Genomic DNA, 17,899 nt, shown 5'->3' on the forward strand with positions numbered 1-17,899 from the left:
TTTGGCAGAAATGACTGCGTCAATGCGGCGTGGCATGGAGGCAATCAGCCTGTGACACTGCTGAGATGTTATGGAGGCCCAGGATGCTTCAATAGCGGCCTTAAGCTCATCCAGAGTGTTGGGTCTTGCATCTCTCAACTTTCTCTTCACAATATCCCACAGATTCTCTATGGGGTTCAGGTCAGGAGAGTTGGCAGGCCAATTGAGCACAGTAATACCATGGTCAGTAAACCATTTACCAGTGGTTTTGGCACTGTGAGCAGGTGCCAGGTCGTGCTGAAAAATGAAATCTTCATCTCCATAAAGCATTTCAGCCGATGGAAGCATGAAGTGCTCCAAAATCTCCTGATAGCTAGCTGCATTGACCCTGCCCTTGATGAAACACAGTGGACCAACACCAGCAGCTGACATGGCACCCCACACCATCACTGACTGTGGGTACTTGACACTGGACTTCAGGCATTTTGGCATTTCCTTCTCCCCAGTCTTCCTCCAGACTCTGGCACCTTGATTTCCGAATGACATGCAAAATTTGCTTTCATCAGAAAAAAGTACTTGGGACCATATAGCAATAGTCCAGTGCTGCTTCTCTGTAGCCCAGGTCAGGCGCTTCTGCCGCTGTTTATGGTTCAAAAGTGGCTTTACCTGGGGAATGCGGCACCTGTAGCCCATTTCCTGCACACGCCTGTGCACGGTGGCTCTGGATGTTTCCACACCAGACTCAGTCCACTGCTTCCTCAGGTTCCCCAAGGTCTGGAATCGGTCCTTCTCCACAATCTTCCTCAGGGTCCGGTCACCTCTTCTCGTTGTACAGCGTTTTCTGCCACATTGTTTCCTTCCAACAGACTTACCATTGAGGTGCCTTGATACAGCACTCTGGGAACAGCCTATTTGTTGAGAAATTTCTTTCTGGGTCTTACCCTCTTGCTTGAGGGTGTCAATGATGGCCTTCTTGACATCTGTCAGGTCGCTAGTCTTACCCATGATGGGGGTTTTGAGTAATGAGCCAGGCAGGGAGTTTTTAAAAGCCTCAGGTATCTTTTGCATGTGTTTAGAGATAATTAGTTGATTCAGAAGATTAGGGTAATAGGTCGTTTAGAGAACCTTTTCTTGATATGCTAATTTATTGAGACAGGTTTTTTGGGTTATCAGGAGTTGTAGGCCAAAATCATCAGTATTAAAACAATAAAAGACCTGACAAATTTCAGTTGGTGGCTAATGAATCTATAATATATGAAAGTTTAATTGTAATCATTACATTATGGTAAATAATGAAATTTAACACTATATGCTAATTTTTTGAGAAGGACCTGTAGTCCTGGTCCAAACCCAAAGGGTATGTGCACACGTAGGTGGGATGTCTGCGGATTTGTCTGCGGATTTGTCTGCACCTGTTTTTGTAAATCCGCAGGTAAACAGCACTGCGGATTACCTGCGGATTTAGGCTGCCGTCACACTAGCAGTATTTGGTCAGTATTTCACATCAGTATTTGTAAGCCAAAACCTGGAGTGGAACAATTAGGGCCCCTTTCCACTTGCGAGGAAAACGGACGAGTGCAATCCGATAAAAAATCGGATTGCACTCGGACCAATGTTATTCAATAGGTGTCTTTTCATTTGCGATTTTTTTCTCAGCCGAAATCGGACTGAGAAAAATCTGGATCGGCTGAGAAAAAAATCGCAGCTTGCTGCGTATTGCTGCGAATCTCGGACCAGACTCGCCAATGCAAGTCAATGGGTGCGAGAAAAAAATCACACAGCACTCGCACCATGCGAGTTCTGTCCGATTTTTACGCACCGGTGTGCTTTGAAAAGCCGGTAATTCAGCGCGGTGTACAGTAAAATCACACTGACAGGTTAGAATAGAGTAGATATATACACATAGAATGTGTATATATACATATATATATGTCAGTGAGACATCTATATATGTATATTTATATTTAATGCAGCGCTAGATAGCATAAAAGCCGCTAATTCAATTGCCGGCTTTTCATTTCTCCTTCCCAAACCCGACAGGATATGACACATGGTTACATACAGTAAACAATCTCATATCCCTTTTTTTTTGCATATTCCACACTTCTAATGTTAGTAGTGTGTATGTGCAAAATTTGGCCGCTGTAGCTGCTAAAATAAAGGGTTAAATGGCGGAAAAAATTGGCGTGGGCTCCCGCGCAATTTTCTCCGCCAGAGTGGTAAAGCCAGTGACTGAGGGCAGATATTAATAGCCAGGAGAGGGTCCATGGTTATTGGCCCCCCCGTGGCTAAAAACATCTGCCCCCAGCCACCCCAGAAAAGGCACATCTGGAAGATGCGCCTATTCTGGCACTTGGCCGCTCTCTTCCCACTCCCTGTAGCGGTGGGATATGGGGTAATGAAGGGTTAATGCCACCTTGCTATTGTAAGGTGACATTAAGCCAGATTAATAATGGAGAGGCGTCAATTATGACACCTATCAATTATTAATCCAGTTTTATGAAAGGGTTAAAAAAACACACACACACATGATTAAAAAGTATTTTAATGAAATAAACACACAGGATGTTGTAATATTTTATTGCTCTCTCAATCCAACTGAAGACCCTTGCTTGGAAAAATAATAAACCAACAATATACATACCCTCAGATGATCTGTGACGTCCCACGATGTAAATCCATCTGAAGGGGTTAAAATATTTTACAGGCAGGAGCTCTGCTATAATGCAGCTGTGCTCGTGCCTGTAAAACCCAGGGAATGGAGGTAATGTAGGTCAATGACCTATAGTTACCTTCAGTCGCGGTGATGCGCCCTCTGCTGGATGTCCTCATATGACGTCGAGCGTGGGAAAAAGTTCCCAGGCTGCAGTTCATAAGGACATCCAGCAGAGGGCGCATCACCGCGACTGAATGTAACTATAGGTCATTGACCTACATTACCTTCATTCCCTGGGTTTTACAGGCACGAGCACAGCTGCATTATAGCAGAGCTCCTGCCTGTAAAATATTTTAACCCCTTCAGATGGATTTACATCGTGGGACGTCACAGATCTACGGAAAGTATGTATATTGTTGGTTTATTATTTTTCCAAGCGAGGTTCTTCAGGTGGATTGAGAGAACAATAAATTATTACAACAACCTGTGTGTTTATTTCATTAAAATACCTTTTAATCATGTGTGTGTGTTTTTTAACCATTTCGTACTATTGGATTAATAATGGAGAGGTGTCATAATTGACGCCTCTCCATTATTAATCTGGCTTAATGTCACCTTACAATAGCAAGGTGACATTAACCCTTCATTACCCCATATCCCACCGTTACACGGGAGTGGGAAGAGAGTGGCCAAGTGCCAGAATAGGCGCATCTTCCAGATGTGCCTTTTCTGGGGTGGCTGGGGGCAGATGTTTTTAGCCACGGGGGGGCCAATAACCATGGACCCTCTCCTGGCTATTAATATCTGCCCTCAGTCACTGGCTTTACCATTCTGGCAGAGAAAATTGCGCGGGAGCCCACGCCAATTTTTTCCGCCATTTAACCCTTTATTTTAGCAGCTACAGCGCACAAATTTTGCACATACACACTACTAACATTAGTAGTGTGGAATATGCAAAAAAAAAGGGGATATGAGATGGTTTACTGTATGTAATCATGTCTCATATCATGTCGGGTTTGGGAAGGAGAAATGAAAAGCCGGCAATTGAATTACCGGCTGTTCACAGATATCGCGCTGAATTAAATATAAATACAGAATATATATATATATATGTGTCTCAATGATATATATATATATATATATATATATATATACATACTGTGTATATGTTTTACCGAACATTTGAGCACATAAATCCATTAGATGTCGGTTTTGCAAGCCTGCGAGAAAATATCGCCGTACGCATGCCATACGGATTACATACGGACGATGCCATGCGCAAAATACGCTGACACACCCTGCCTACGGAGGACATACAGATCACTATTTTGGGAACATTTCTCCGTATTACGGCCGTATTACAGCCGTAAAAAACGGACCGTATTGTCTTATGCTGAGTGTGACGCCGGCCTGAGATGGTTTACTGTATGTAAACCATGTCTCATATCCTGTCGGGTTTAGGCAAGAGAAATGAAAAGCCGGCAATTGAATTAGCGGCTTTTATGCTATCTAGCGCTGCATTAAATATAAATATACATATATAGGTGTCTCACTGACATATATATATATGTATATATACGCATTCTATGTGTATATATCTATTCTATTCTAACCTGTCAGTGTGATTTTACTGTACACAGCACTGAATTGCCGGCTTTTCAAAGGACACCGGTGCGTAAAAATCGGACTGTAATACGGATGTCATACGGATGATGCGATTACAAAAAACGGATGATGCGATTAAAAATCGCATTGCACTCGCATGACAATCGCATGACAATCGCATACATTACATCTGTATTTTCGGTCCAGATTACGGACCGTTTTTTCTCTCGCAAGTGGAAAGGCACCCTTAGGGTATGTTTCCACGTTCAGGAAACGCTGCGTTTTTGATGCTGCGTTTTTCCGCAGCATCAAAAACGCAGCGTCCAGATGTTACAGCATAGTGGAGGGGATTTCATGAAATCCCAACTCCACTATGCGTTAAAAAACGCATGCGTTTTTGCCGCGAAAACGCACGCGCGGTGCGTTTTTTCAAAACGCAGCATGTTGCTACAATGAGCAAAACACACAGGAACACCGCAGGTGACCTGCCAGTGACCTCAGGTGCAGTTTTGGTCAGGATTTTACTTGCATAAAATCCTGACCAAAGCCTGAAGCAAACCTGAACGTGGACACATACCCTTAGGGTCCCTTTCCACTTGCGAGGAAAACGGACGCGTGCAATCCGATAAAAAATCGGATTGCACTCGGACCAATGTTAGTTAATAGGTGTCTTTTGATTTGCGATTTTTTTCTCAGCCGAAATCGGACTGAGAAAAATCTGGATCGGCTGAGAAAAAAATCGCAGCATGCTGCGTATTGCTGCGATTCTCGGACGAGACTCGCCAATGCAAGTCAATGGGTGCGAGAAAAAAATCGCACAGCACTCGCACCATGCGAGTTCTGTCCGATTTTTACGCACCGGTGTCCTTTGAAAAGCCGGTAATTCAGCGCGGTGTACAGTAAAATCACACTGACAGGTTAGAATAGACTAGATATATACACATAGAATGTGTCTATATACATATATATATGTCAGTGAGACATCTATATATGTATATTTATATTTAATGCAGCACTAGATAGCATTAAAGCCGCTAATTCAATTGCCGGCTTCTCATTTCTCCTGCACAAACCCGACAGGATATGAGACATGATTACATACAGTAAACCATCTCATATCCCCTTTTTTTTTGCATATTCCACATTACTAATGTTAGTAGTGTGTATGTGCAAAATTTCAGCGCTGTAGCTGCTGAAATAAAGGGTTAAATGGCGGAAAAAATTGGCGTGGGCTCCCGCGCAATTTTCTCCGCCAGAGTGGTAAAGCCAGTGACTGAGGGCAGATATTAATAGCCAGGAGAGGGTCCATGGTTATTGGCCCCCCCATGGCTAAAAACATCTGCCCCCAGCCACCCCAGAAAAGGCACATCTGGAAGATGCGCCTATTCTGGCACTTGGCCACTCTCTTCCCACTCCCTGTAGCGGTGGGATATGGGGTAATGAAGGGTTAATGCCACCTTGCTATTGTAAGGTGACATTAAGCCAGATTAATAATGGAGAGGCGTCAATTATGACACCTATCCATTATTAATCCAATTGTAGGAAAGGGTTAAAAAACACACACACATGATTTAAAAGTATTTTAATGAAATAAACACAGCGGTTGTTGTAATAATTTATTGTTCTCTCAATCCATCCGGAACACCCTCGCTTGGAAAAATAATAAACGCACAAGATACATACCTTCTGATGTCCGATCATGTCCCACGAGGTAATCCATCTGAAGGGGTTAACTAATATTACAGGCACGAGCTGCGATAAACCACTCACTGGTGCCTGTAATCCCCGGGTGCTGAAAGGAAAGCAGGATCTGTACTTACATTGAGTCGCGGTGAGGCGCCCTCTGGTGGATGTTCTCATAAACTGCAGCCTGGGAACTTTTTCCCACGCTCCAGGTCATATGAGGACATCCACCAGGGGGCGCATCACCGCGACTGAAGGAAATGTAGGTCAATGACCTACATTTCATTCATTCGCTGGGGAATTACAGGCACGGAGCACACAGCTGCATTTAGCAGGGCTCCTGCCTGTAATATTAGTTAACCCCTTCAGATGGATTACATCGTGGGACGTGATCTGACATCTGAGGGTATGTATCTTGTGCGTTTATTATGTTGCCAAGCGAGGGTGTTCCTGATGGATTGAGAGAGCAATAAATTATTACAACAACCGCTGTCTTTATTTCATTAAACTACTTTGTAATCATGTGTGTGTGTGTGTTTTTTAACCCTTTCCTACAATTGGATTAATAATGGATAGGTGTCATAATTAACGCCTCTCCATTATTAATCTGGCTTAATGTCACCTTACAATAGCAAGGTGGCATTAACCCTTCATTACCCCATATCCCACCGCTACAGGGAGTGGGAAGAGAGTGGCCAAGTGCCAGAATAGGCGCATCTTCCAGATGTGCCTTTTCTGGGGTGGCTGGGGGCAGATGTTTGTAGCCAGGGGGGGCCAATAACCATGGACCCTCTCCTGGCTATTAATATCTGCCCTCAGTCACTGGCTTTACCGCTCTGGCGGAGAAAATTGCGCGGGAGCCCACGCCAATTTTTTCCGCCATTTAACCCTTTATTTCAGCAGCTACAGCGCTGAAATTTTGCACATACACACTACTAACATTAGTAATGTGGAATATGCAAAAAAAAGGGGATATGAGATGGTTTACTGTATGTAATCATGTCTCATATCCTGTCGGGTTTGTGCAGGAGAAATGAAAAGCCGGCAATTGAATTAGCGGCTTTAATGCTATCTAGCGCTGCATTAAATATAAATATACATATATAGGTGTCTCACTGACATATATATATGTATATAGACACATTCTATGTGTATATATCTAGTCTATTCTAACCTGTCAGTGTGATTTTACTGTACACCGCGCTGAATTACCGGCTTTTCAAAGGACACCGGTGCGTAAAAATCGGACAGAACTCGCATGGTGCGAGTGCTGTGCGATTTTTTTCTCGCACCCATTGACTTGCATTGGCGAGTCTCGTCCGAGAATCGCAGCAATACGCAGCATGCTGCGATTTTTTTCTCAGCCGATCCAGATTTTTCTCAGTCCGATTTCGGCTGAGAAAAAAATCGCAAATCAAAAGACACCTATTAACTAACATTGGTCCGAGTGCAATCCGATTTTTTATCGGATTGCACGCGTCCGTTTTCCTCGCAAGTGGAAAGGGACCCTTAGGCTACGTTCACACGATCCGTTTTTTGCTGCGGATCCGTAGCGGAATTGCAGCTACGGATCCGCAGCCGTTTTCCATGCAGGGTACAGTACAATGTTACCCTATGGAAAACAAAACCCGCTGTGCCGACGATCCTTTTTTTCGCTGGGAAATCCGCGTGGATTTGCCAACGGAAAAAAGAAGTACCATGTCAATTATTTCAGCGGATTCCGCTGCGGGTTTCCAACAGCACCAATAGGAAACTGCAGTTGGAAACCCGCAGTGGAATCCGCAGAAGAAAAAGGACACAAATCCGCCGAGAGAAGCACCGCCGTTTTCCACTGCGGATTTCCCCGAAAAAGGACCGGAAAAATCCGCAGTGAAAAACGGATCGTGTGAACGTAGCCTTAGAGGAAAAGTATAACAGAAACATATGCTCCACTTCTGTATTTATCACCCACTCCTGGTTTTGGCTTACAAATACTGATGTAAAATACTGACCAGATACTGATAGTGTGACAGCAGCCTTACTGCGGAATTACCGCGGATTTACCACGGATTTTGTGCGGATTCCTATTATGGAGCAGGTGTAAACAGCAGTGGAATCCGCACAAAGAATTGACCTGCTGTGGAATATAAACCGCTGCATTTCCGTGCGTTTTTTTCCGCAGCATGTGCACTGCGGATTATGTTTTCCATGGTACATGGTACTGTAAACTCATGGAAAACTGCTGCAGATCCGCAGCAAAATCCGCAGTGTGTGCACATACCCAAAGAGATGTGAGTAAGGCTGTGTGCACACGATGCGGATTTAGTGCGGATCCGCAGCATTTTTTTCTGCACAGAAACGCTGCAGATCCGCAAAGTGATTCACAGTACATTGTAAATCAATAGAAAAAAAAATGCTGTGCTAATGGTGCGGAAAATTCCACATGAAGAACGCTGAGGATCAAAAGAAGTAGCATGTCACTTCTTTTGTGCAGATCTGCAGCATTTCTGAACCATTCCATGATAGAAATCCGCAGTGGTAAAAAAAAACGCATTAAATCGGCACAAAATCCACATAAAAAACGCGTCAAATCTGCACCTGCGGTTTCTGCCAGGAGATGTGGATTTTGTGCAGAAAATTTTGCACCCCAATCCGCAACGTGCACACATAATCCCAGTGTGACTCCACCTCATCGCTGTGTCCTCTCCAGGTGTGGAGAAGAAGCTGGTCAGCTGAGGGTAATAAGGTGGAATAATGGTGGTGTGATGAGGAGGGTATAAAGCTCTGCTCCCTCAATCATCTCCTTGTGTGTCTTGTGTTGCAGTCAGGATGGAGCTGTGGGTCAGGTGGAGTTGTCTACTAGTGGTTTTCCTCTATGGACCAGGCTTTGGTAGCTCCTTGGTCAGACACCAGCGTCAGTCAGATGCTTGGTGGAGGAATTATCAGCCTGGGAGGGGATCTTCTAGAGGACTTGGACAGTCTATATCTGGAGTGGGGTCTCCCAGATGGGACAGCAGGTATAATGGCAGAGACCAACATCTCCGAGACCTCACTCAAGCTCCATCCTCTGTCAGTGTGCAGTGTGGTGAGGACAGGATGGTGGTGATGGTGAACAGAGACTTCTATGGGAATGGTAAGCTGGTGAAGCCCTCAGACCTGACCCTGGGCTCCTGCAGGCCGGGACAGCAGACTACAGATACTACAGTGGTGTTTGATAATGGTCTTCAAGAATGTGGTAACCTCTTACAGGTGAGTGCTCAATATGACATTCTACTAGTGATTTTTAGCTTTTACATTGTTTTACTAGACATCAGCACCAAATTGTATTTTCTATGACCAGCTGTATTCCTACCAAGGCTGATGTAGTTATGGGGAAAAGCTTAGAGGATAGATTTTTTTTTTTAAATTTTTTTTATGTGTGAAGGAGAATGATTGAAGCTAATTATGGTTAAGGCCTGCACTTGCTCTTCCTATGCTTGTGGGTTATGTACTAGGTGTCCCCAATCCACTGGAGAAAAGTGGAAGTATAAACTTCAGAATTATTTCCCAAAAAAACCTACTTTTAAAACTAGGGCACTGCAACCCACAGTACTAGAAAGCTTACCTTTAGGAACTTAATCCTGGCTCTGTCCACTGATGGTGGAGATATGGGAACAGGTAAGGCTATGTTCACACTTTGCGGTTTTTGCTGCGGATTTGACGCTGCGGATCCGCAGCAGTTTTCCATGCAGGGTACAGTACAATGTTACCCTATGGAAAACAAAAACCGCTGTGCCCACTTTGTGGAAAATCCCTTTAAAAACCGCGCGGAATTGCTGCGGAAAAAAAGGAGCATGTCACTTCTTTCTGCAGATTCTGCAGCAGTTTTCAACATGCACCAATAGGAAAGTGCTGTTGGAAACCCGCAGGAAAATCTGCAGTGAAAACCGCAGCGGATTTTCAATGCGGTTTTTCCAAATCCGCTGCAGAAAAATCCGCAGCAAAATCTGTAAAGTGTGAACATGCCCTAATGGTGCTTGAAACAAACCATGAACAGCAAGGCTGTTGCTCTTGCCTGTTAACATGGCCACCACTAATGTTTTGAACATGGATAGTTGTCCCATTTCCCTCCCCAACCTCTTCCATAAAGTGCTGAAACTAGAGATCCTTGGGGTCTTTAAAATGATTCTACAGCAGTATATTTCTCCAGGCCTGTTGGAAAGCTCATGGGGCTGGTGTTCTTGAGCTAAATAACCAGTTTTGTTACATCTGGATAAAGTGTGAGCAAAATGACTAACCTATTGATGATCTTCTAGATGACTCCAGACTGGCTGGTCTACAACTCCAACCTACGCTACACCCCCACCTCTTCCAGGAATGTTCCCATCATCAGGTCCAACTCTGCTGTGGTTCCTGTCCAGTGCTTCTACCCAAGGTAAGACTCTAGATAAATGCAGGATACATATGAGGAGCTAAGATTCGTCAATATTCCTTGGAAAGGGCCCACATAGGAATTAGGCCATGAGATTCTTCAAAAGCTGACATTGGCAACACTGTTAGTGCTCCTAATTTCCATGGAGCTTTAACCACCATGTTGTGATTTAATGATTGATTCACTTTGTTCATTGTTATATTGGTTTTCTGGTTGTATAGCCTCCTAAAGTAAATTAGATTATTGACTCCTGTAGCAACAATGAGTCCCGATGACTGACTGCAATTCCAGGCATCACAGTTTTTGCATTGAAAGAAATGCAGTGTAGGGAGGTGATGACTAAAGCTGACCATGATCAATGCTATGATGACTGTTCTCTGACTATCTGATTGAACTTCATCTTAAACTCTATGTACAGTGCCTTGCGAAGTATTCAGCCCCCTGAAACTTTTCAACCTTTTCCCACATATCATCATGGCGATTTTCAGCTGTAATCGCAGCAAAAGGTGGTGCAACAAAGTATTAAGTCAAAGGGGTCGAACAATATTGCACGCCCCACTTTTCAGTTTTTGAACTTGCACAAAAATTTAAATTTTGTTCAACTTCACAATTGTTCCACTTGTACATTTTTGAAGAACCAACAACATTTGCTATCTTTATATTTGAAACATATGTGGGGCAAAAAAGTTGAAAAGTTCCAGGGGGGCTGAATACTTTAGCAAGGCACTGTACATGGAGAAGTTAATGTTTTTAACATGCTCAAATTTCTTCTGCTGTGAGACCAGCCTATGCATCACTGTCAAAGCCCAAAACTAGGCTTGAGTTGGGGTAGTAGCACCTCATTCACTGTAGCATGTGTTGGCCATCTTGTGACCGATCTGGGGACATGTAGCCTCATCTTTGTTGTACTTCTAACAAGTAACTGTTGTCCAGGTCAATGTCCATTGACACTAACGTGTGTGATTGGATGTCAGTTGTCACTTTTCTAGTCCTTATAACTCTATCTTGTCTAGGCATGGTAATGTGAGCAGCAATGCCATCAAGCCAACATGGACTCCATTCAGCACGACAGTGACCTCGGAGGAGAGGCTGGCATTCTCCTTGCAGCTTATGACTGGTAAGCTTACAACTCTTACAGTAATGGAGCCATGTCTTGTGATCAGTTTAACAAGGGGTGTTTTTCCCTCTTCAGCGGACTTCAGTTCCCCCAGTTCAGTACTGGTCTTTCAGCTTGGTGAGAAATTGTACATAGAAGCCTCTCTGGATATCCAGAACCATGTTCCAATGCTCTTGTTTGTTGACCGTTGTGTGGCCACCATTACTCCGGATATGGACTCTAGACCCAGTTATGACATAATCTCCAACAATGGGTGAGTTATAAAAAATCAATATTGTACAAGACACCAAGAAGCCCAATATCTACAACTGATATATTCTACAGATGCATGATGGACAGTATGGAAGAAGATTCTTCGTCTGTCTTTGTTTCACCAAGACCTCAAGCCAACAAGCTCCGCTTCATGGTTGATGCCTTCAGATTCACTGACAGCGCTGCCTCTACGGTGAGGACACCTACTTAATTCATCCAGGTCATACATTCAACTTGCACGAAGGCTGCCAAAAAGTGCAGTTATTCCTTACTCAAAGTAACATGTTACAGAGCTTATATTTAACAAAAAATATCCTGTTGATAAAATGAAATTGACAACTTCTGGTATTTTGTTCTCCTAGATCTACATCACATGTACCCTGAGAGCTGCTGACATCAACCAGACCCCTGATCCCATGAATAAGGCCTGCTCCTACAACAAGGCATCTAGCAGGTAAGACCCACCACAATACATCTGGCTGGTGACCATAATTCAATGGCTAATTATTGACTGAGTCGTTGGAATTCCCTAACAAATTCAACTTAAACTACTAACATTGACCTACAAAGCTGTCCATAATCTATCCCTTTCATAGATCTGCAAGCTAATCTCACAATATCTTACTTTTCAGCTGGACATCTGTGGAAGGATCTAGTGGGATCTGCCAGTGCTGCACCACCAGGAACTGCGCTACTGCTGCCGGCCAGAGAACACAATGGGGATCATCCTCAGGAAGGCAGAGGGGATTTGGGAAGAGGGATGTTGGTAAGTCAGATTTCTTGCAGATGGCCATAGCATCCTCAGTTCTGTGACTACTGATGTAGATATACATGGGGGGGGGGGGGCGAAGCTTTTTGGATAATATACCTTTTGCCCAAGTGACTCTAGATATGTAGTCTACCAGACCCAAAATACTACATAGGCTAGACCTGTAGTTCACCAACTCTGAGCCATAATGTGCAGGGTGCCTTAATGGGCACAAGGGCACAAGCTGTTGGGATTACTTGCAATATTTGTTTACATCTTCCTGACAGGTTCTCATGTAGAGAAACATGGCACGGCCACCCTGGGTCCCATACTAGTGACTGGATCCAAGTCTAACCAGGTTACCGGAGCAGGAACCCTCCAAGCTTCCAGGATGACAGCAGAACGTGAACCTCTACAGCTGTGGGTGCTGGTGGCCATCGGATCTGTCACTTCAGTAGTTGTTGCTGTTGCTCTTTCTGTGGCTGGAAAATGTGTTCTGAAAAGATTTTCCCACAAACAATCTGTTTAGAAATAAACACAATATGAGTAATTCTTTTGTCTCCTAGTGATTGGGTTAGGGACTAGGCAAGAGTCTTTAGATCTTGATGCAATTGCGATATCCTGCAAGCATCATTAAATGGCCACTGATTTACTGGTTGGCATAAAGCTGGTGACAGAATGCTAATACTAATATGATGTCCCCCATGGTGAAGTATTACTGATGACTTTAGAAAAATATGATTCTTACACAAGGGGTTGGGGGGTGAAGTAACCTAGATTATCCTACAAAATCAGTTCTGTCTTGGCAGCATGGTAATGGGAACCCAAGCTCCTTGTAATATATAGACAAAAAATATCATACATCTTGAGAATGCAGAGGAGGATAACAAAGTAGTTCAGGACTAAAGGAAGATACATTTCTATTATTTTACCATGAAATTGAGTCATCAGTGGCTGCCTTAACAAATTGTAAGATTTTGAGTCTAGAATAAAGAGAATACTTTGGCACTCAACTTTGAAAATCATGCAGTAGAGTTAACATCCAAATAAAAAAACAAATGATTTCTAGCATTTGGGCCACTCGGCCTTTGTCAAGGTAATTGTCAGTGAGGGATCCAAAAGTACGGAGTTGTCTCCAGTAGCTGAGAGAGCTTTTGAGACTACTCAGGTCTCTCAATCAGGCATAGAACACTTTCTGGAGACCTCAGTAGTCTCAAGTTTGTTATCTTTGGCCAACAGATGGCAACAACCAATGGCCCCAAGTGAAGAAACTTCAGAACCAACAAAGGCACTTGGAAATGCAGTAAGCTACTAACTGCAACCACCTCAAAAGCTAATTATTTCGGAGGATGCCTCTTCAGAAGTTGTAGCCTCAGACACAAGCCAGAAATTAGATTAGTTTGAACAAAGTACTTCATTTTAGCTAGATTAAGCTAATAACAGAAGGGCTCTCTCGCTTTCCATTTTTGATCGCTCTCCTTGTGCAGAAGAATCGCCTATGAATTCTGGAACAAAGCATTAAGGACTCCTAGGTGACACACTTGTGGTGAGAGAACCCTCAGGAACTCAAAATGGGTATGCATGAAGAGGAATGTCTCCAGCCAGAATGGTAAGGGCTTAGGACAGGACCAGATGTTATGTATAGAAGTCCCTTTTTACGGGACTCTGTTGTATAATAACCTTCTGAGGTCACCACCAAAGACTGAAAGAAGGCATCCACTTCTTCTCAACCTTATATCCTCCCTCCACTTAAAGCCTTTGGAAATACCAAAGTTAAGGAAATATGTAGATAACTAAATTCTATAATAACACAAGGTTTAGCCAGGTATGTTACCCTCAACCACTCTTCTAATTTAGTGCAAGCGAACTGTATATGATGGTAGCCAAACTATGCAGTAAAAGTGAGTCTGACTTGAAGATATGGGGGGGGGGTTGGGAAGTATAATAAGGCATGTCAGTGTCAATCATTGGGACAGTGGATGAGTTCACAAATGGCTACCCCAAAACGTCAGGCCTACTCTTGCCCAGAACATGCTTGAAGGGTAATTTAATAGTTGGGGTAGATGGCTATTGTGCCACAAGGGAGTATGAGGGAGCGATATCAATGTTATCTGAGTAACCATGGTTCTAACAAACACCCCCCCCCCCCATATGCCAGAGTCAACTTTACAGTGACACAGGTTTTAATATCTTTAAAAGTAACTAGATAGTCTTAGTTACTCACCGGTTAACAGTGTTTTTCGGAGTCCATGACAGCACTACGGAGAGAGGGGATCCGCCCTTCAGGAACAGGAAACCTACAGATACATAAGGGCGGCACCTCTCCCACGCATCAGTTGGTTTACAGAGCACAAGAGGACCACCAAGGTTAATAGCATACATAATAAACAATGATACAATATCTAACTATTCACTACCCGTGAATTATATAAATAAAGGAAGAGGTGTACACCCAGAACTTAAGAAGACGGCAGGGTATGTACAGGTGCTGTCATGGACTCCGAAAAACACCGTTAACCGGTGAGTAACTAAGACTTTATCGGTCGTCCATGACAGCACTAGGGAGAGAATTACAGAGAGTAACTAACTAGGGAGGGACTACAGCTTGCAGCACCCTTACACCAAAAGAGAGGTCAGAAGAGGCACCCAAGTTCAATCTATAATGGTTATAGAATGTGTGTGGGCAAGACCAAGTAGCAGCCTTACAAATTTGGTCGATCGACACCTCCAATCTTTCCGCCCACGAAGCCGCCATAGCTCTAGTGGAATGCGCTTTCAGACCTTCAGGCGCCGGCTTGCCCTTTGAGATGTATGCCAGCGAGATAGCCTCCCTGATCCATCTAGCTAAAGTAGATTTTGATGCCCTGTGACCCTTCCTACTACCCTGATAGGACACGAATAGGGCGTTATCTATCTTCCAGGGATCAGTTACTGCCAGATATTCCAGGATACATCTTTTCACATCTAAAGTGTGTAGCTTCCTTTCCTTATCGTTAGTAGGATTGGGGAGGAAAGATGGAAGAACTATTTCCTGTGTTCTGTGGAACCTGGACACTACTTTAGGAAGATATGCTGGATCAGGGGATAGTATCACTCTATCATCCCTAAGCTGCATGTAAGGGGGAACCCTGGATAATGCTTGGATGTCGCCTATCCTACGCGCCGATGTTAGGGCCACCAGGAAGGCTACTTTAAGGGATACATTTTTAATAGAGGCTGATGCAATTGGCTCAAATGGGGCCTCTGTCATGGCCGAGAGGACTAGGTTCAGGTCCCATGGCATGACCCTATTCTTCACCACTGGCCTAGACCGTTTTGTCGCTCTGATGAATCTGCTGACCCAGTGATTCTCAGCAATGTTGCAGCCAAAGAGGGCCCCTAAGGCTGATACCTGCACTTTAAGTGTATTTGGGGATAACCCCATATCCAACCCCTTCTGTAAGAATTCTAAAATCTGGTCTATTGGTATTGACTGACCAGCTATTACCCCCGAGTTTTGAAGGAACTTCTTCCAGATCCTAACATAAATCTTTGTGGTAATTATTTTTCTGCTCTTCAGCAGAGTGTTAATGAGGTCCGGAGAGAACCCCCTATCCTTTAACAGCGCCCGCTCAAAATCCACGCCGTCAGATGAAGGCCAACCGCCCGAGGATGGTAGACTGGGCCCTGGGATAGGAGATCCGGGATGTCTGGCAAGACCCATGGGTCGGATATCGACATAGCCCTCAGGCATGGAAACCACGTCCTTCTGGGCCAGAAGGGGGCAATTATTATTACTGTGGCTTTGTCCTTCCTGATTTTCCTCACCACCAGAGGAAGTAGAGACAGGGGAGGAAAGGCGTAGGCTAGCCTGAAGTTCCAGTCTATGAGGAGGGAGTCTACTGACAGAGGATTTTCTCTGGGGTTGAGAGAGCAGAATTGTGCCACTTTCCTGTTTTCTTTTGTGGCAAACAGGTCTACCTCTGGTTGACCCCATCTTTCCAAGATGAGGTTGAAGATGGAGTCGTTCAGGGACCACTCTCCCTGCCTCAATGTGTTGCGGCTTAAGAAATCCGCCGTAGTGTTTTCTGCCCCTCTTATGTGAAGAGCCGTCAATGAGAGAAGATGTTGCTCTGCTAGATGGCATAGACGATCTGCTACGCACATTAGGGATTTGGAACGAGTTCCGCCTTGGTGATTTATGTACGCCACGGCGACCCGATTGTCCGAGAATACCCGCACGTGGTGGCCCTGTAGATAGACAAGGAGTGATTTAACTGCCTGTTCCACAGCCGTTAACTCCTTTAGGTTGGAAGACATTTCTATCTGAACCCGATCCCAAAGCCCCTGGACCAACGTATCCCCCATGTGAGCCCCCCACCCAGAAGGGCTAGCGTCCGAGGTGACTATACGAGTTACATTATATTCCCAGGGGACCCCTGTAGACAGGTTCTCTTGGTCTAGCCACCATCCGAGGGACATAATAGCGTCTTGGGATAGGGTCATCAGGCTCTCCAGACATCCCCCCAACCTTTTTTGTTGTAACAGCACCTCGCCCTGAAGTATCCTCGTATGATACTGGGCCCATCGGACCGCTGGAATACAGGACGAGAGAGAGCCCAACAGAGACATGGCTCTTCTAAGGGACATGGTGGGGTTTTTAGAGGCATTCAGCACCTGAAGGTGCAGGCGATCAATTTTCTCAAGAGGCAAACGGCATTCCTGAACCTGGGAATCCAGGGTCAGGCCTAAAAATCGCTGCACCGTCATGGGCTGTAAGCGTGATTTTTTAACATTTAGCATCCACCCCAGACGCTCCAGAGCAGACATCACTTTATGTAACTGTTCCAGACAGTGATCCGCCGTTTTACCTACGATAAGGAGATCGTCCAGGTAGGGGATTATTAGAATATTGGACTCATGCAGGTGTGCCATAACTTCCGCCATAACTTTGGTAAACACTCGAGGGGCGACCGATATACCAAAGGGGAGGGCCCTATACTGGAAGTGTCTGATTACCCCATCCAACCTTACCGCCACCCTCAGGTATCGTTGGTGACCTGCATAAATAGGGATATGGTAATAGGCGTCCTTCAAATCCAATACTACCATAAAGCAGTTTTTAAACAGTAGCTTTATTGCGGTGTTAATAGTTTCCATCTTAAATGATTGGACGGTCAGGAAATTATTAAGAGCCCTAAGGTTAATAATTGTTCTGAAGGAGCCATCAGGTTTACTTATTAGGAATAGAGGAGAGTAGAATCCTCTACCCTGTTCTCCTTCCGGAACCTCTGACAGGACATTCTTATTGAGCAGGTCGTGAACTTCTGCTTCCAGGGCCGCCTGTTCTGCTGGAGAGGACCTGAGTGGGGTAACTCTGAAGAAGTTCTGAGGGATGGAAGAGAACTCTAGCCGCAGACCCGTAGCTATTAACCCCAAAATCCAATCACTACTGGAGATTTTGGACCAGGCCGGGTAGAAGGCAGATAG

The 17,899-nt window shown here is 44.5% G+C and overlaps 1 protein-coding gene across 1 annotated transcript; it reads left to right on the forward strand.

Annotated features, from left to right (window-relative positions):
• Positions 1–8,596: 8,596 nt before the first annotated feature.
• On the forward strand, positions 8,597–12,980 carry LOC143774231 (zona pellucida sperm-binding protein 3-like). Its single transcript, XM_077261611.1, has 8 exons — positions 8,597–9,151; positions 10,198–10,316; positions 11,327–11,430; positions 11,506–11,683; positions 11,755–11,875; positions 12,045–12,136; positions 12,315–12,448; positions 12,718–12,980. Exons 1-8 carry the CDS (start codon positions 8,732–8,734, stop codon positions 12,957–12,959), a joined length of 1,410 nt encoding a protein of 469 aa, XP_077117726.1. The 5' UTR covers positions 8,597–8,731; the 3' UTR covers positions 12,960–12,980.
• Positions 12,981–17,899: the final 4,919 nt, after the last annotated feature.

This window comes from Ranitomeya variabilis, chromosome 5, assembly GCF_051348905.1.
Source record: "Ranitomeya variabilis isolate aRanVar5 chromosome 5, aRanVar5.hap1, whole genome shotgun sequence".
In the NCBI taxonomy this organism is placed as follows: domain Eukaryota; kingdom Metazoa; phylum Chordata; class Amphibia; order Anura; family Dendrobatidae; genus Ranitomeya; species Ranitomeya variabilis.